Here is a 19,225-nt window from a genome sequence, read left to right on the forward strand (position 1 = left end):
CAGAGGAATCTGCATATAATTATGTTTAAAAGTTAATGGCTATTCTATAAACCTACCAGCATGGCAGAAATGAAAAAAAAAGAAGACATACAATACCACCTGTTGGTATGAACATAGAAAATAAAGATGTCTCTCATTGACTGTTGGTTGGAATGTAAATCTATTCAACTTACTTTGGAAAACTAATGGGCAGTATCAGTTAAATTCAAACATATGCTTACCTTTGGGTCAGAAATTCCATTTCCATGTGTAAACCCAACAGAAATACATGCACTTGCTCATTAAATGATATACATTTAAATGTTCAAAGAAGCATTATTACATTAGCTCAAAACTGGAAATTATCAAAATGCCCATTATTACATTAGCTCAAAACTGGAAATTATCAAAATACCAATAAATAGTAGAAAGAATAAATATATCATAATATATTCATCCAGTGAGATGCTGCCAAAAAAATAGAGTTACTGATATTCAACCACACTCAACAATTTTAGATCAAACTCAAAAAATAAAGGTTAAGGAAAAGAAGTCTAACACAAAGTACATCGTATATTATTCCATTTTTACCAAAACAAACTAATTCACACTATTAGAAGTCAGGAGACGAATTACTCAAAGTGTAGGGGAAAAGCACAAGGAAGGCTTCTGAGTTTCTAGTGATGTTCTGTTTCCTGATCTGGGTGCTGACAATGTAGGAGTATGACAGTAGTGAAATTCATTTATCTATATTCTTTTGTTCCTTTTATTATCAATGTATTATACTTAATATTATAGAGTTCTCTCTTGTTTTCCATTCAACTCATCTAGCTTATTAGTTTTCCCATGAGTACCTTACCAAGAATGGTCAAGAGTCTGAGATTTTTATCCTACTTCAAGCTAACAAATTATCTTTAAAAAGTCTTATATCAGTATTCAGTCCCCCCATCTCAGTTTTGGCATTTTGGTATAGATGATGGCAGAAAACACAAGAGTCCTAGGTCATAGTCAAAGGACTTTATTACCAATGGCAATAACAGTAGCCAATCATTTGTGTTGGTTCCCTGAGCCTAGCTTCCCACAGAGTGATGTGAAAAGGGCCCCTTCTTTAGCTCTGGGAGAAAAAACAATTAGTAAGAAACTGACTCACAATATAAGCAACTTGATATATTATTTTTTGGAGAAATATGTGTATTTTGAAAAACAAACATAAGACAAGTGTAATCACTGATGGTGTCATTTCAGATCTCCCAAGTGAGCTGTATTTCTGGAAAGAACCTTTATAGACCATAGACAGACCAGCCCTGAACAACAGGAAAGGCTTTTCTTCTCCTTCTCCTCCTTCTCTTCCTTCTCCCTCTTCTCCCCCTTCTCCCCCCCTCCTTCTTCCTCTTCCTCTCCTTCTCCTTCTCCTTCTTCTCCTTCTCCTTCTTCCACTTCTGGATAATATTATTTAAATAAGCTTTCTTTTTCTTCTGTTTCTCCTTCAGAAACACTCAAACTCTTATGCAACCACAGGAGCAAATCAAACAGTGTGATCACCATAATTAGCAAGCCATCAACTTTAGGCTTTACTGGCCTAGTGAATTGTTGCTATTTTCGTAACAGAAAACCATAACATCGTAATTACAAAATAATCCAAAACCCAGCCTACTGAAACTGCAACATTATCATTTTAATTTGTGTTCTTTATTAGCTATGAGAATTCAAATTTCCAAAGACCTTTGGGCTTTTAATACGTACCAAACCCACAAGCAGCTGCAAACTGCCATGGATGCTGTTTTACATTAAACAGGGTAACACAGATATCTTATATTTTCATTTGGTCACTTTATTTTCTAAGTCATATATACAAAACTTCCCAAAGTACTACCAAATACACAACTATGCCCAGTACTAAATTATTTACTGAAGAACTTTTCAGGATTCTGAATTCCCTGTTAGTTCCCATTCCCTTCTCTGGCTCCTGCTTTGCACACGTTTTTCCATAAGGCTTACCTCCACACCACCACCAGGCAGAAAAATACAGGCATACACCCTCTTAGTAACTGTCACATAGTGTTATATTTTTATTTTATTTTATTTTATTTTTTTGAGACGGAGTCTCGCTCTGTCGCCCAGGCTGGAGTGCAGTGGCGCAATCTCAGCTCACTGCAAGCTCCGCCTCCCGGGTTCACGCCATTCTCCTGCCTCAGCCTCTCCGAGTAGCTGGGACTACAGGCGCCCGCCACCACGCCCGGCTAATTTTTTTGTATTTTTAGTAGAGACAGGGTTTCACCGTGGTCTCGATCTCCTGACCTTGTGATCCTCCCGCCTCGGCCTCCCAAAGTGCTGGGATTACAAGCGTGAGCCACAGAGCCCGGCCAGTGTTATATTTTTAAAAGCAATTATCATATACATCTGCATTTTTCAGATGAGGACTACCAGCCTGTGAAAAAGTGAATAACTGATCCAGAGTTTATATATCTAGTAGCTCGTACAAGCAGATTTCAGTAAACTCTTTCTAGGAGGGAGGAGACAGTGGTAGCAATTATTGTATGGATATTGAAACAGGCACCACAATAATGATAATAATCATAGATAAGTTTTATCAAATGCTGCTCTTTGTCACATGCTAAACTGTTCACGTAAATTGCTGGGTTTTTTTTCATCACAATGATTGTGAGATTTGTGTTTTTTTTTATTATCTCTTTTGGTTGATGAGGAAGCTGGCACAGAACACTCAAGTTATTCCTTTAAAATTAACACTTAAGTTAATCTCTTAACATGTTTTATTTTCTAAAAACATGCTAACTTTGAACTCAGAGTTTGAACTCTTGACAACTATGTTCCAGAACCATCTGTCACCCTAGGTCTATGTATGGTGATAGATTAGAAATCAGGTGAAGGACCAGAGCCCCATCTTCTGACCCCCAGACCGCACAGTTGGGCCACAGTGCCATTGGTTGGGGATACTTCATTCACTAATGTTACATGACTGAAGTCATGGCAAGAAGTTATCACATATGAAAAGGCAATCCAAGATGTCAACAATTAAAACATCAGGAGGTAATCCCCAAGGACAGAAATTCAACCTGAGTTTTCTTATCATTTTGAGTACTAAGCAGAAATGGATTCCAAGGTATGGGAATCCCAGAGAAAGTGAATCCCAGAGAAAGTGACTATGTCAGGCTGGAGGAAGACAAAAGAGCAGGTCCTGGCATCTGGCATCTGGCTTTTGCCTGTTCCTCTCGCAACACTCATGGGACTATGTAAAACCTTGACATCCTGGATACAATCATACCAACTGAGAATTGTCTGGGAAACCATACATGCATGCTTGGTTAATTAATCTTGCTACCCAGTGAGCAATGAAGAGAAAAAAAATCACATAAAATATATAAGGAGAAGAAAGGAAAGATGAGTGTTGGAGTCAGTACAGTGAGGAGAGAAAAAGCAAGAGCCGAATATTGTAAGATTAAATTCCAGCCCTGTGGTAGACTAAAAGAAATATTTGATCTGGTCACTTATCCTTCCAAAGCTTCAGTTTCCAAATCTTTAAAATGGAGGTAAGAAGTGGAGAGTAATTAAATGTCACTGAGTTTTCTTTCCTGCATCAACGTTCTATTTTCCATGTTTTAGAAAGTTTTCACAATTTCTGAAAAAAACATTCATTTACCATGCTTAGTTAAAATATGCATAATAATGAACTACTGTATCCTTGTAGGCATGTTGCTCTGTGTTTTAGCACATTTGTCAAGTTATGCAACAATCTAAAGAGCCACTTTCAGTCTAGTTTTCAGCTAGGACTTTTGTCTCTGGCTGTGTACACACTAGGACTTTCTGTAGCAGTAGAGGCACTTAGAATTTCAAGTAAATTCTATTACTTCAAGGAGTTCCAATTCAGACTTTAAAACATATGATTGCATGATAATAAAAACAAACCTCTTTGTCTTTTTGTAATTTGTGCTATTTATTTTTAAGCATGGACATTTAGATTTTTAAACTACATTTTTTCCTCCCTCTGTTACCTAGAACTTCCCTGTCTTCCAAGATGAGCAAACACTAATCAGTTTTCCTCGGGCTTGAAATTATCAGTGCTACAACTTGAGTTCAGATGGCACCTTCCTTCCAAATCCTTGCTTCAGTTATTTGCCGTGAAAAAATTACTTTTGGGGGCTGAAATTTCTTGCTTGCTTTTTTCCCAGAAGTGAATTATTTTAAGGAATTTAACTAAAATACATCCTGATAAGGTTTATGTGCCTACCAAATGTCATTTTAAATAAACAGAGCAACCCCCCTCCCCGATATCTTTTGTGCTGCATAGGTGAGCAAAAATAAAATCTCAAATTATTAGGCACTTTTTATTTTTATCAAAATAAAAAAGGCTTCCTATTTCCCTTTAATTTTCTATGAATTTTTTTCTTTAGTGTGTGTAACTTTTTGAAATTAGCCCAACACTAGATTTGTTGACTATGTGAGGAGCAGATAATACTATTCCCTAGTGGTTTTCAACGTTTGAGATAAAGCTCAGAAAAGTAGTCCCATAGAAACTGTGCATCAGCAAATTTAAATTTTTTTTACAATTAAAAAATATGAGATGGCTACTCCCAAACGTCGATTTGAATTTTCTATATCATAAATACTAATACTATATGAGCACAATATTCTTCATAGCAATTAGTCATGAAGATGAACTCTCACAGTGTTTTAAAACACTTCCCAATCCTTTGGGAACCATAACAGACACTGAATTTAGAAACAGAAATTCCCTCATTGTTATAACTTGCAAGTCTCCTACACAAATTCATTTTTATACCTTTTACAAAAGTAATTGGCACTTTTTTCTTCTATAGTTGCAAGACAAAAATAAAATTAATGCCAAGAAAATATGCATGCTTTCTGGAAAGTAAGATTAAAAATGAACCACAAAGGACATAATCAAATAAATTATTTTTATCATATACTGTTGGTACTGTGAACTAAGTGTATGTTTTCCCATTTATAACCAATATAACACAGGTTGTCTAATGAACTTGTTTTTATTTAAGTAAAACGTAGAATCACAGAAATTTAGAATGTCAGAGCCAAAAGAAATATCACATCCAAATTCCTGATCTTATTAAGGAGGAAACTGAGGCTTAGCTGGTTAAATGAATTGTTCCACCGCCCACTGGTGCTTTTACATTTACATTAAATCATTAATGTGCTTACTCAAGTTAATCTATGATGCAAGATTTCTGTAAAATAAAATGCATGTTTAATAATGTATTAAACTTATCCAAACTCAAGGTAAACACATAGCAAAGTACTTGATCATGATTGGGGGAATAGATTTATTTTTAACTTAAATAATTTTACTCTGTAATTTTTTCTCCTTTAGAACCTGGTTCAAAATTTTTTCATCCAGTATTTATTAAGTGTTTTCTATGTACCAATCTGTGTTCTAGAAAACAGAGACAAACAAGACTCATGTTATTCACTATATTCAAGTATGTAAATGGATATAGTTTGAATCATTGATTTTCTTTTTTTAATCATTTATGTTATTTTTCTATTTAACCTACCAAAATTTTAAAATTTCCTTTATTAGACTCAAGCTACTCATTACAAAATATAACAAGTTCACCAATATTATGTTTAAGGAAAAAATGAAATTTAGTTTTTTTATTGCAGACAAAGTAAACCTTCCAAGGCTATGCTTTGGAATTTAGACTGATCCTATTAACTAAAGATTTATTCCTAAAAACACTAGACAATGAGACTATTAGTAAACCTAAGGGATAATAATTATCATTTCTACAGAAATTTACAGTTCACCAATCACTTGCAAATGATTCTGATGGATGATTACCATTGCTTTCTGTGTTTAGATATCTAAGACTTTAAGTCTATATCCGTATCTGTTATCTATATCTATATTCATACTATCTAATTTGTAAATACAAATATGTAATATGTTTTCATATGCTTTATCATTTATGTTTAAATGCTAAATTTTGTGACATGTGCTACTGATTTTTGCTTTTCATGATAACAAAGAAGAGATGCATAATGAGAATGTGAGGAGTCAGGGAAATTTAGTAAATACTTTTGGGGCTGTCAGATGCAGCAGCAACAGGATGATAGGTACTATTATAGACAGTTGCAAAGGAAACAAGCCCAGAATCGGACAGGGACAGGGGTTGGGTGAACTTTACAGAAGTGATTCCTAAGCTGATTGTTGAGGATGTGCAAGAAGCAATCAGAAACACAAAAGGAGAAAGGATATTCAAGGCAGAAAGAAAAACATGGATTTAGATAAGGAGGTCCAGGAGAGCAAGGAATAATTTAGGGGTGGAAAGTGATTGGGGAGTGCATAAGTGTCTGTTTGGAAATGGGAAGTGGCTGTTGAAGAGATTGGAGAGAGAAGAGGAGGAGATATAGTGGAGGCCTTTCTGTATCTTGCTGAGAAGTTTGATTTTGTAGCTTTAACTTTAATTTGAAAAAGCAAAAACTGTCATAAATGAAGAGGATTGAGAAGCAAGACTTGTCAAAAAGAATTATACATGGATACAAAAGTTAAAGAGAATCCTAACTTAAAACTGGATATGGCTACCAACATATCTCCTTTCATATTTTTTCCAAATAGTATCTGTTGAGCCAAAGATAAAACAAAGCAAAACAAGCAAAAAAGACTTCACTATACCTCAGGTTAAATTAACTGAAACTAATTGAAGAACGTAGAAAGAATCTCCCTGTTACAAAAGGTAACAGAACATAATTGAGAAATATAATTTGCAGCCTGAGCCTAAATCCTTTAATAGAGAGCATCAATACTAAGGAAAATCAAGTGATTCTTTAAAAATAATGAGCTATCATGCAAGGCTAATATATAGTATATTACTAAGTAAAAATAAACAAAATTTAAAAATCATTAAGTAATATGTGTAGAATGATCTCATTTTTGTGAACACCTCGATGAAGGGAAGCAACTATGTATTTATGAATACTTTTGAATATATCCATAGAAGTACAAAAAAGATGCAAAAGGACACTGAATAAACTGATTAACATTGGTAATCTGTGGATAGAGAAGATACCACATTTATTCATAAACTTTGTATTACTTCAGTTGTTAAAACAAGCATGCATTATTTTTAATATCTAAAATATGTAAATTGGAAAAGCATAAGGCCAATATAACTGTGGTCAATTCAGAAAATAGTGAGAATATTACTGATTAAAATATAAGAAATGTGATCAAAGTACTATTCATTGAAAGAAGGTTCATAGGTTTGAATACGTTCCTTGTAAAAATTATTTAAATTAATTAGATAGCAATTGTAGAAAGAAAAAACAAGAAAATTATCAAAAAATCAGAAAATTTGAAACAAATTCATAAACTATGTTATGGATAGTCAATTATAATACAATCAATAGAATACTAGTTTTAAAAGTATTTCATGCATGAAATTTTGGCAAATTAAGTGCAGAATACTTGTTTTTTAAAAGTGTTTTATGCATGAAATTTTGGCAAATTAAATAATGATAGAAAACATTGATAAATATAATTTGAAGCATAAAAGAGAAAAACTTCAGTGCTGTTTAGAAATATAGAGACATAATATGTCCATTCCATCAATCTGAAAAAAATTAATATATATGGAAAATAAAAATTATCTAAAATGATATAAGTATACAAAATCTGAACCAATTAACTAACATGAAAAAAAGTGAAAAATGTATCAAGATTCTCAAAAAAGCTCTAAGTAAAGATGTTGTGTTGTTTTTCTGATATAATCATTTCCGTGCTAAATAAACTATTTTATCTTATATAAAATAATGGAAAGCCAAGCAATATGCTTTTGAATGGAGTACAATTAGGCTATCAGTAATTGGCAAAGGTAATAGACAGAGAGGAGCACATGTGCACACACACATACACATACCTCCATGCAACCATGTTTCATAATAGTCCAATCACAAGTATATTTAAATGAGAATACTTTTACTCAGCTTCTCCAGGGATGGATGACTTCCTACTATTGAGAGCAGGGCTACACACTTATCATGAACTTCAGTGTTTCCAAAGGCAGAGCAGCTAGCTTTCCCAGAGAACCTTGATATCCTAGTACCACAACATTTTGTTCCCACAGTGATGAGTTTGTTCTCACAATTGACCTCTAATAAGGAAAAGTGGGAAACAGGAAGTGTCCCTCTACGTGACTGACCATGGCATGGCTCCTTGTGGAAAGATGGAAAAATCAGAATATACAGGCCTTCTCTTCCTACTCTTGCCATGTAAATTTCTCCAATGAAAGCTATTCCTTAATCTCTTCCTTATGATACTGTGCATTTTACTCTGATCAACCACATGGTTCATGGCAAATATCTAGAATCTTGGCCATTAAAATCTAAAACAAGAAAGTAAAGAACATAGCATGCTTTTTCTAATGTAAGGAGAATAGAAACAAACCCAAAATGATGTATATGTTAGCTCCTGTCTTTTGAGAAGCAGATGCCAAGATGGGATTAAACATGCAAGAAATTTATTGGAGAAAATGCCTGTGAAGGAAAAATGGGGAGGAATCCTGAGGGAGCTGGAAGAGTCATCACACTGTGGTGCAAGTCTAACCACTTTGCAGGAGAGAAAAGGAGATAAATTTGGGAAGGAAATGTATTAAACTGTGGCACAATTATAAGACGATTTCAACAGTCCTTGAGCCAAAATGGGCTGTCGGAAGAGCCCTGTGTTTTCCAGAATGGGTTTGTCTTAGCATTTCTGCCACATTGTCATTAGCTGGGAACAGCTCATGAGAAGCATGGCATTTGTGCCAATGTCACAATGGAAGGCAGTAGCTGAGGACCTCTGTCAGTTATTATCCCTGCAGTTAGACCTCTGAAAGGCTCATTCTCATGATTGCCATAGTGTAGGTTTTAAATAAGAGAAAACCACAAGAATCGGTAGATAACATAACAATGTGCTTGGAAAAGCCAAGAAGATGAACACCAAAACATTTATTATTTAAAAGGTGGTTTAAAATTCGTCTGTGGGGATGGTGATGTTCTGGAATTAAGATTAAATTGCTTTGCAGGTAAGAACACTATGTGCTATGAGGTGTGGTATAGCAAGGACTTTATTTATTCACGATTGCATAATTCAGGAATAATAATAAACCAACTACCATATATAAGCCTCAATATCTCATGACACTATATCCAGTTTTTATATGCTATGCTAATAAGTAGAAAAACAGAATAAATGTATCTTAATAGATTATATTATCACAGTTTTATAATAGGAGAATATTAAAATTGACTGTCTTAAAAAGAAAAATGTAAAAAAAGTCTGCATATATGCAATGAAGTAGTATTTAGTTATTTAATAAATCAGTCATTTCAAAGAATTTGTGCTGAAATGGTAAGATTTTCGAAATAAGTGAAATTTATCAGTATATAGCTCTGTTTCTGGTGTGGTCCTGATTACACACACACACACACACACACAGAAAAAGCAGATGCAAAGAAACATAAACACTCATGCATAACTTTAGAAGGTTGAATTAGGAATAATTTGGTGTTTATCCTTTATGCTTTTTAGCTTTTTTCAAAATTTTTATTATGCATAAAATGCAGTCAGAAAATGATTTTGTAAAATAATTTTAAAATATACAAACCATCATAGTAGAAACGCGGTCATCATTGATGCTGTTTTTCAAATATTTCTGGTCTCCTGCTTCCAAGCGCATGGTAGGAATGCTCTTCCTGGTGGCTTCATAGTTAAGGGGGGCCATGTGACTAGACTGAAACAATGAGTTTAGAGGAGAAGCATGATGTGTCACTTCAAGGCTGAAGCATTTAATTGCTGATGTAAGATACTCCAAAGTTCTTTTTCCTCTCTGCGTTGATGACCAGAAATGTCGAAAGTGGTGGATGCTTCATCAGCTTGAATATCTGAGAAGCCACCAGGAGCAAAGCCCCTCTGCAAACTTGTGATTGACATTTAGCATTAGTAAAAAATAAACCTTTGTTTTTAAAGCACTGAGATATGCCAGTTGTAGTCTTCATAACATAATCTAGTCCTTTGTGACTGCCACAAAATTGGTTACTAGAAAATGGGTACTGCCATAAGAAAAACCTCAAATGTGAGGCATTAGCTTCAGGACTCAGTGTCAGACGGGAAGAAAACAGTTACAGCAAAGTGCCCGCATGTGCACACGTGCCCGTGCACACACACACACACACACCTCAAAAATAACTGTAGACAGTACTTCTGTGGTATTCTTGCCAAAAATGAATAACCTCAATGTGATCATAAGAAAACATCAGGAAAACTCAAAATAGGATGTATTTTACCAAATGCCTGATCAGCACACTACAAAACTGTCAAGGTCATGAAAGACAAGAGTAAAGAAAAAGTCACACATGAGAGGAGGCTAAGGAGATCTAACAATTAACATATATTATTGGATACTGGAAAAGAAGAAAAACATTAATGGGAACATTGAAGAATTTTGAATTAGCTCTATAATATAGTTAATATTGTTAATTTCCTGGTCTTGATAATTATACTATTGTTAAGAAGATGTTAATGATACAGGAAGCCGGGTGAAAGGAATATGAGAACTCTCTGTACTGTTTTTTTTAATTTTTGTAATTTTTCTGTAAATTAACTTATTTAAAACTAAAAAGTTAAAAGATATAGTGGAAGGAGAACTGTGTAGCTTTGTCAAAATGTCATGCAAAGGCGAGTAAAAAATTCTTCATGCAAAAAACTAAAAGAATTGCGTGTGTGTGTGTGTGTGTGTGTGTGTGTGTGTGTATCAAGTTCAGTTTCTCCCTTGAGGGACCTATAATTGCTCCAGATGGCAAATGTTCAAGTCTAAGTAACCAGGGGATTTATTCAGTCCAAAGTATGTGGGGGAGGTTGCATCAGTCAGGGTTCAATCAGAGAAACAAACACTCAGAGTGATATACATATAAGAAGGGACTTATAATAGGGTCCAGGCCTTATTGAATTGTGGAAACTGGTTAATTAGTCTCAGCGAGGCTTTTGTCTTTGCATCGGATGCTGAAACCTGAAGTCAGCAGGGAAGTCAGGAAGAAGAGATGATGCAAAGTAGAGGAAGCAAGGGTAAATGGAATCCATGAGGAATATCTGGAGCTCACAAGGACTGACTGGGATCCATGTTGATCTTTCACTGCCTCCAAACCTCCAATTTCAATGACATCAATGCCCTGAAAAAAAAAAGTGGGCATTCTTTTTTATGGAGCTGGTGAAGAAGAAGGAAGATATGAGAGAGAACTGGAGCAACTGTGGGCCCAACTGCTGCCCCACACCAAGGTAAGCCAGGATATAAGCAAAAATATTCATGAGCTGCAGCAGCACCTTTCTGAGCATAAAACAAATGTGGCTACTACTTTACCTTTGCCTCCCAAATCTTTTACCAAAGTAAGACTGCTGTGCTTGGTAGCACAAGCAGTCTCAGAACCATTCAGGGAACTCTGAGTAAAGTTTTAGTTTAGCTAAGTGAGCAGAGTATAAATCCCCACAGAGGCAGACCTTCTAAACAGCAGGTGGAAAAAGAACCGTGTAATTTATCTGCTTTCACTTTTGCTCTCATTGACACTGAGTGTCACTTGAAATACCAAATGATGTTTTTTTTAATGTTTTGTTAGTATTATTGCTGGTATGCATCCCATGAAGTTATGCAGGGTGCCCCAAACTTGGAATTCTAGTTCACAACTCTCTTCTTATGGCCCGTAAATTCTCTTTTGGGACTCTTAAGATCCTTTCCTGACAGCAGACCTTGGTAGGGGCTTCTTGAGGCTCCCAGACCCCCGGGCAGTTGTCCCTAACTTTGGATCTCAGTGAGCAGGAACTTCAGTCCTTATGTTCCATTCTAAATTCTAATCTCATTATGCAAATTACTCTACATTTTCCCAAAAACACAGAGATAATACTCATTTTGAGAAGTATTATCAAAGAAAAGCCATTGTCAGGACACAAGATGTTTCATTACATCTTTCTTTCCCAAGAAAAGTCTGCAAAGAATGATGTGATATAGGCCAGATGCGTTGGCTCATGCCTATAATCCCGGTACTTTGGGAGGCTGAGGTGGGCGGATCACCTGATGTCAGGAGTTCGAAACCAACCTGGCCAACATGGTGAAACCCCGCCTCTACCAAAAATACAAAAATTAGCCTGTTGTGGTGGCACATACCTGTGGTCCCAGCTACTCAGGAGGCTAAGACAGGAGAATCACTTGAAACCAGGAGGCAGAGGTTGCTGTGAGCCAAGATTGTGCCACTGCACTCCAGCCTGGGCAGCAGAGTGAGACCCTATCTCAAAAAAAAAAAAATGGTGTGGTATAGTTCATCAATGTTGGGGAAAAGGTGATCTTCTGAATTCATTTACACAAATAACACATATAAAATAAAAATGAATATTTTTATTGAACAGTAATTGAACATCTAGTAACTTAAATTTATATTAAGTAAAGCTTAGGACAAATTTTAAAACAATTTAAACTCATAAAACAGCTGAGAGAACTTTAAGCAATCCATGGATGTCAAATAGGATTTTTCTACCAACTATATCACTTCTAAGTATAAACAATTTTTATTGCAACAATTGTTAAAACAAACTCATAAAACAGCTAAATTTTAAGCAATGCATGGATGTCAAATAGGATTTTTCTACCAACTACATCACTTGCAAGTATAAACAATTTTTATTGCAACAATTTTTAAAACAAACTCATAAAACAGCTAAGTTTTAAGCAATGCATAGATGTCAAATGGGATTTTTCTACCAACTGTATCAAACGGTTATGTGTAAGTATAAACAATTTTTATTGCAATTTATTCTTAAAAGTTAATTAAAATATATTTTTTCAAATATGAGAGATTTTTATATTCCTAGCTGGTATCTTATAGGAGATGCTTGTCCCAGGAGGACTTCCTGGAATGTAATCCTGTGGGAGTTCCCAACCATAAAACTTCAAGAAAATTTAATGCATAGAGTAAACAATGTCATGTGATTAAATTTAATTTAGTTCTTAACAGCTTCAGTGTGCTCAAATTAATCAATATTAACATATTGATTCAGAAAATGTGGATAATCCCAAGTTATTTGCTCTGAGGAGATGAATTATCTGGTTAGGAATTCATCTACACACTACTTCTTGTTTTCCTTTTCTAAGGCTGTGTGTGTATGTGTGTGTGCGTAGCTGGCCAGGAGCTCTGTGCCATCGTGGCTGTACACAATGCAGGTGATGTTTGTTGGGAAATCACAATTAATCAGAAGATGAGGAGTGAATTTCTTTAGTACTCCATTGTTTTCTGTCTCATCAATTCTCCTCTGGTCATAAATCCTTACAAACTGATCATGTCCATCCACTGCGAATTGGTAAATATTGGCAGGATTCACAGAGATTGTATACAGTCCCACTTTCTTATTCTTCTCTCTTGTTAACACAACTTTTGCAGCTGTGTGTGTGTGGCCAAGTGTTAGGAATTAATCTACACACTACTTCTCTTTTCCTTTTCTGAGACTGTGTGTATGTGTGTGTCAGTATTCAAAGAACTATGGTTTGCTTTATTTTACCTCTAAAGAATAAACACGTTTATGAAATTTTCAACTCAATTGAAGAATTTTATCTTCAAAATAAATTGGTAAAAGACGAAAAAAGTAAAAAATTAATAGCTTTCAGAATGTCTGAAATGAGTAGATACATCTAATAAGGCCATTAATTTTTCTCAACAAAATTATGCAATTTTAGAGGTCAATTATAAGGGAACAAAGGAAAAGAGGCATAAATAAGTTGCGTATGCACTCATATAAAGGGTAACAAAACACGCATAAAGAAGCAGAGGAAAGGAATGAGAGACAAAGAATGTGTGGAAGGAAGAAAGGAAAGTACAGAAGGAGATGGAAGAGATGGTTTTCAGCATATATTGTGAAAAACAAAAGACAAAAAGCAAATCTATTAATCAATTGACAATTCTAAATTAGTCAAACTGAATTTTAAAGTCCAGTGTACTTAGGTGGCATCTAGCTGGACTGGGTATGAGGCCTTCAGGATGGCGTGCACTGCACTTGATCTTGGCCCTCCTCCTCGGATGTATCTGAGGTGCTGGAAGACTCATCCAGCTCTTCATCTGGGAACTCAGCTCCATGACCTCTCCAGCCGGGGTGATGACCTCTCTGTAACAGGTGACGCACGAAGAACCGAAGCATGTGGTTGTCAAACGAGTCTGTATAGTGCAAGTTATCTTCATCTCGCTCCCGCTTGTTCTTCTTAATCACATCTTTTAACCCAGCAAGCTCAGTGGCAGTGTTAGCTGTGGGTGTCCAGATCTTGACATGCTGATCTAGGCCACTGGTCGCCAACACAGGTAGGTAAGGGTGGGGTTCAAGACAGTTTACTATATCTCCTCTGTCCCCCTCCATGAACTGGATGATCTGGCAGGATGATTTCTCCCAGAAGAAGACGTGCCCACAATCACTACCGCTCACGACAAACTCACTCCTGGGGCCATAGAAATTAACACATTTGATTGTGTCATTATTTCTGTGACCCTTATATCTCTTAACATATTGAGCACCATCACTGTGAGAAGAGTTGAAGAGGTAAATATCTTCATCATTGTAGCTGGCCAGGAGCTCTGTGCCATCGTGGCTGTACACAATGCAGGTGATGTTTGTTGGGAAATCACAATTAACCAGATGATGAGGAGTGAATTTCTTGAGTACTCCATTGTTTTCTGTCTCATCAATTCTCCTCTGGTCATAAACCCTTACAAACTGATCATGTCCACCCACTGCAAATTGGTAAATATTGGCAGGATTCATAGAGATTGTATACAGTCCCACTTTCTTATCGTTTTCTCTTGTTACCACAACTTTTGAAGCTGGCCGGTCTTGTCTGAGGTCAATGGTGAACACAACGGCATCTTCACCTGAAGTGAGGAACCTATAAGGAGAGTCTGGCTCCAGAGCCAACTCGTGGGCAGGTCCCCTGTGCTTGGCCACACGCTTAGTATTCTCGCAATATGATGCATTAATTAGTTCTGCTACCCGTACCTGACCATCATGGCCACACATGGCCAGGGTGGAATCACCACAGTTAGGAAAGAATTTAGCCTGGGTGACATTAATACCGTGACCACTCTGAAAGTTCAGTACTGGCTTCTGCCGCACCCAGTCCCACACTATCACCCTTAAGTCATCACCGCTACTGGCCAGCCGGGTGCCACGCTGGTTAAAGTGTACAGTACTGACAGAACCGGCATGGCCTCCAAGAAGACACTGCGGGCGGAAACGCTGCACAAAGGCTCTTGCCCCGCAGGCCTCATATACAAAGCGGGCACTTGAACCCAGCTGCCACTGGCGAAGAGCAGTAAGGACTTGCCAGCGAGGTCGGGGCAGGGCAGATGTCTCTGAGGAAATCCATTCCTCCAACGCCCTATCCTCCTCTAACAAACATTGATCATGGTTGGCGCCACCACATCGTAGACACACCCGAGGCTGTTCTTCTTCCTCCTCCCCTTCCTCCTCCTCCATCTCTTCTTCTTCCTCCTCTCTTTCTGTCTCCTCCTCTCCCACTAAGGGGTAATCAGATAAACCTTCACCACTCACGAGGAAATGCTCAAAGTCCTCCACACTTTCAAGTTCGACCTCTTCACTTGAACTTTCTGGGTCTGTGTTTGGATTTTCTGTGCTGGCATCGTTCGGGAAACCACCATCCCTGGTATCACCACCATCTCCAGTCGATGGCTCTGCGGCCGCCATTTCAATGTCTGAGGAGGCCGCCATCGCCGCTGCTGCTCCAGACTGCTCCTCTGGGCTGCTGAACAGGCTTTCAGTCACTAAGTCTGGTAAGCCATCTGTGCTGCCCTCTTGGTGCGACATCTCGAACGATGTTTGCCGTAGCTGATCTAGAACTGGAAAAGCCAACCCCTAAAAGCTCAGGGAAGAGAGCACGCCTGCCCCAAGGACGGACGGTGGGAGAAGGAAGTAGGTAAGTCGCAAAGAGACACCAACCCGATTGGCTAAAGGGGGCGACAAACTAATCCACCAATGCTGACGTCAGTACGGGAGCCAGTGAGGTTCAGAAGGCTTCTTATCTGCTCGCCTCCTCTCAGCGTCAAGACTGCTCTAATTTTTCCAGGCCCAGAGCCACACCCCCACGGGCATCTTACACTGTGAGTAGCTGTGGTTTTTTTGAAGATTGAAACTTGCCGCACTTTGGAAAATGCTCTTATTAGAAAGGTCACGCAGTGAATGCAAAGAACTCTGATATTCTTAGTCTTGCCACCAGACGGCAATATTTTGGCATGACAGTGAGGTCTCTACTATAGGTGTATCTTAAGTTAGACATAGGCTCTGAGATGAGGATGTATCTTTAATTAATTCAAGAAAATTATCTAAGGGAAGACAGCCGACGCCAAGGAAGAGTGAAATCTCAGGTGAACACCCCTCAGAGGATAGCTTCAGCACGATCCTCCTGGGGAACTCTGGAGAGTAAGTTATGTCTGAGTTATCCTTACACCAGGCAAGGGAGTGAACTTTCATACTCCTACACTGTTCAGTCCTTGATTAAAGGCCACCCTGGGAGGGATGAGCGTATCAACTCCCAGATGTCCCAGATGCTTTAAAATCTCTTCACCTGTGGGCAAACCCCCCTTCAGCAGCTTGAGGACTAAAGAGCTGTACATTAGTACTGGTGCTTGGAAGGGAAAGGGAAGTAAATGGTACAAAAAGGGATTTGAAAGGATCTTGCAGGAGCGTGAACATTAACAGCCACAGGGTAGCTAATACAGCGACTATTAGAAAGGGCTTTGTTACTACTGTGTATGCTGATGAAAGTACAACTTAAATAAAACTTTAAGAAGTGTATAGAAGTCTAATTTGGAAGGTGAAACTAAAACTAAAGTCATGGTGAGCAAATGCTATTCACTTCCCATATCTTGTTAAATGATGGTTCAAATCCCACAGTTGCCATACCCCTCTTCATGCCAGTTGAATGAATAATCTGGGGCACAGTGGTGAAGTGCAGAGACTGACAGTCTTAAGTAATAAGACTCGAAAGTCTAAAAGAATCCTTGACCCAAGGTCTACCGATGAATGATGTGTTAGCAGATGTGAAAACATTACTCTCCTTGTGCATCATCAGAGCTCTTGGGTGACCAGGACCAATGTTAATGATCAGTAACATTTTGAAAGGAATCTCCTTTTCTGAACAGTAGAACTCAACAGGGGATTAAAAATATTCAATAAACTATGCTGTAAACAGATGTTCTGTCACCCAGGCTTTATTTTATTTATTTATTTATTTATTTATTTATTTATTTATTTGAGGTGGAGTTTCACTCTTGTTGCCCAGGCTGGAGTGCAGTGGCATGATCTCGGCTCACCGCCACCTCTGCCTCCTGGGTTCAAGCGATTCTCCTGCCTCACCCTCCTGAGTAACTGGGACTACAGGCATGTGCCACCACGCCCAGCTAATTTTGTATTTTTAGTAGAGACAGGGTTTCTCCATGTTGGTCAGGCTGGTCTCGAACTCCCAAACTCAGGTGATAATCATGCCCACCTTGGCCTCCCAAAGTGCTGGGATTACAGCGTGAGCCACCGTGCCCAGCCTGTTGTTCCTTTTTAAGAGCACATAGTAGTTTTAGCATGGTTCTTACGGGCCCTAGGATTTTCCAGATGGTAAATGAGCATTGGCTTCAAGTTAAAGTTAGAAGCTATATTAACCCCCATCAAGAGAGCCAGGCTGGCCTTTGAAGCTGTGAAGCCAGGCATTAATTTCTCATCTCCAGTTATGGAAGTCCTACATGGCATCTACCTCCAATATAAGGCTGTTTGTTCTACAGTGAAAATCAGTTGTTTAGTGTAGCCACCTTCATCAATTAGATATACTTTGTATGAGAGAACTGAGGTGATCCAAATATTCAGTGATCATTAAGTGGGACTATTTGTCAAGTACTACTGGTTCTTGTGCTATTTGACAAATATTTCTAGTTTTTCTCCCATTGATGTATATGGTAGGCCTGTACTTTCAGGTCTTTATATGGTTGGATGGGACTGTGTGACCAGATTTACCTGCCCCCTTGTGAGAGGAAGTCATGTTTATTATTACTGAGCCAGCTCGTTTAATTGCTAATGTGTGGCCATCCATACATCTCTTTCCCCAGTTTGCTCATGACCTGCAATATTCCAGATGTTAGCTAGTCTCCATGAATATCTACCATGAACAGAGAACACTTCTCCTATTCCTCCCCAGTAACCCATGATGGATATGTAGCATAAGCAAAATATCAACTTCTTCATCATCATCATCTTTGGAAAATTGGGGAATTTTTGTTATTGCAGAATAGCATAGTCTATCTGACTGAGACAAACTACATTGTTGATTATTTATTTAAATTTGAGAACTTAGGTCAGAATATTAAGTTATGTTTTATATTTAGAGGATGACAAAACATCCAAGTTATTAAAGATTGTAAGTTTCTGACTATCCATTTACAAGGCAGTCATGTTTATTGCTCCTAAACAACAAAGTACTCAGCACAGGATAGGTAAGTAGTAAGTATTTTTCTGGTGAATTTGTGTATTAAAGCTGTATATTTATGAATGAATATATAGAAGAATGAAACAAAACCAAAAAAAAATTCTATTGAACATTCCATGGAGGATGGATAATAGTGAATAGCCTAAGGGAGATATCCATTTTGAGTTTAATGTTAACATAAACATCTGATATTGAACAATTTTACATCAGGGTGATGCAAACAACATTGCCTAAGACTCAGGCTGAAGATCATTCTCTGAAATTTTCATAAGAAACAGTAAATTTATGTTATCTTCATAAAGTATCCGCTAAGGGGAGGCAGATTCAAAACCATGTTTAAAATGTTAAATTAAGGCTGGGCACAGTGGCTTATGCCTGTAATCTCAGCACTTTGGGAGGCTGAGGCAGGCGGATCACTTGAGGTCAGCAGTTCGAGACCAGTCTGGCCAACATGGTGAAACACCATCTCTACTAAAAATTAGCCTAACGTGGTGGCGGGTGCCTGTATTCCCAGCTACTCAGGAGACTGAGGCAGGAGAATCGCTTGAACCCAGGAGGCAGATGTTGAAGTGAGCCGAGATCATGCCACTGCACTCCATCCTGGGTGGCAGAGTGAGACTCCATCTCAAAATAATAATAATAAAATAAAATGTTAAGATGTAAAAACGAAAAGAAAATGTGTGTTTATATGTTCATACTAGGTTTGC

At 37.6% G+C, this 19,225-nt stretch overlaps 1 protein-coding gene across 2 annotated transcripts; it reads right to left on the reverse strand.

The window, feature by feature from the left end:
- Positions 1–14,020: 14,020 nt before the first annotated feature.
- DCAF8L1 (DDB1 and CUL4 associated factor 8 like 1) lies at positions 14,021–15,871 on the reverse strand. Of its 2 annotated transcripts, XM_012500912.1 has the most exons (2): positions 15,580–15,871; positions 14,021–15,543 (listed from the first exon to the last, which is right to left on the reverse strand). In XM_012500912.1, the coding sequence occupies exons 1-2, from the start codon at positions 15,854–15,856 to the stop codon at positions 14,021–14,023; spliced, it is 1,800 nt and encodes a 599-aa protein (XP_012356366.1). In that variant the 5' UTR covers positions 15,857–15,871. The 2 variants fall into 2 exon arrangements, with proteins under 2 accessions (XP_012356366.1, XP_003261219.2); XM_003261171.2 differs by having other exon boundaries at positions 14,021–15,856.
- Positions 15,872–19,225: the final 3,354 nt, after the last annotated feature.

This window comes from Nomascus leucogenys, chromosome X (assembly GCF_006542625.1).
Source record: "Nomascus leucogenys isolate Asia chromosome X, Asia_NLE_v1, whole genome shotgun sequence".
Taxonomy (NCBI): Eukaryota; Metazoa; Chordata; class Mammalia; order Primates; family Hylobatidae; genus Nomascus; species Nomascus leucogenys.

Coding starts and splice junctions, on each gene's coding strand:
- DCAF8L1 (XM_003261171.2), bottom strand. CDS start 15,856: ATGTCGCACCAAGAGGGCAGCACAGATGGCTTACCAGACTTAGTGACT.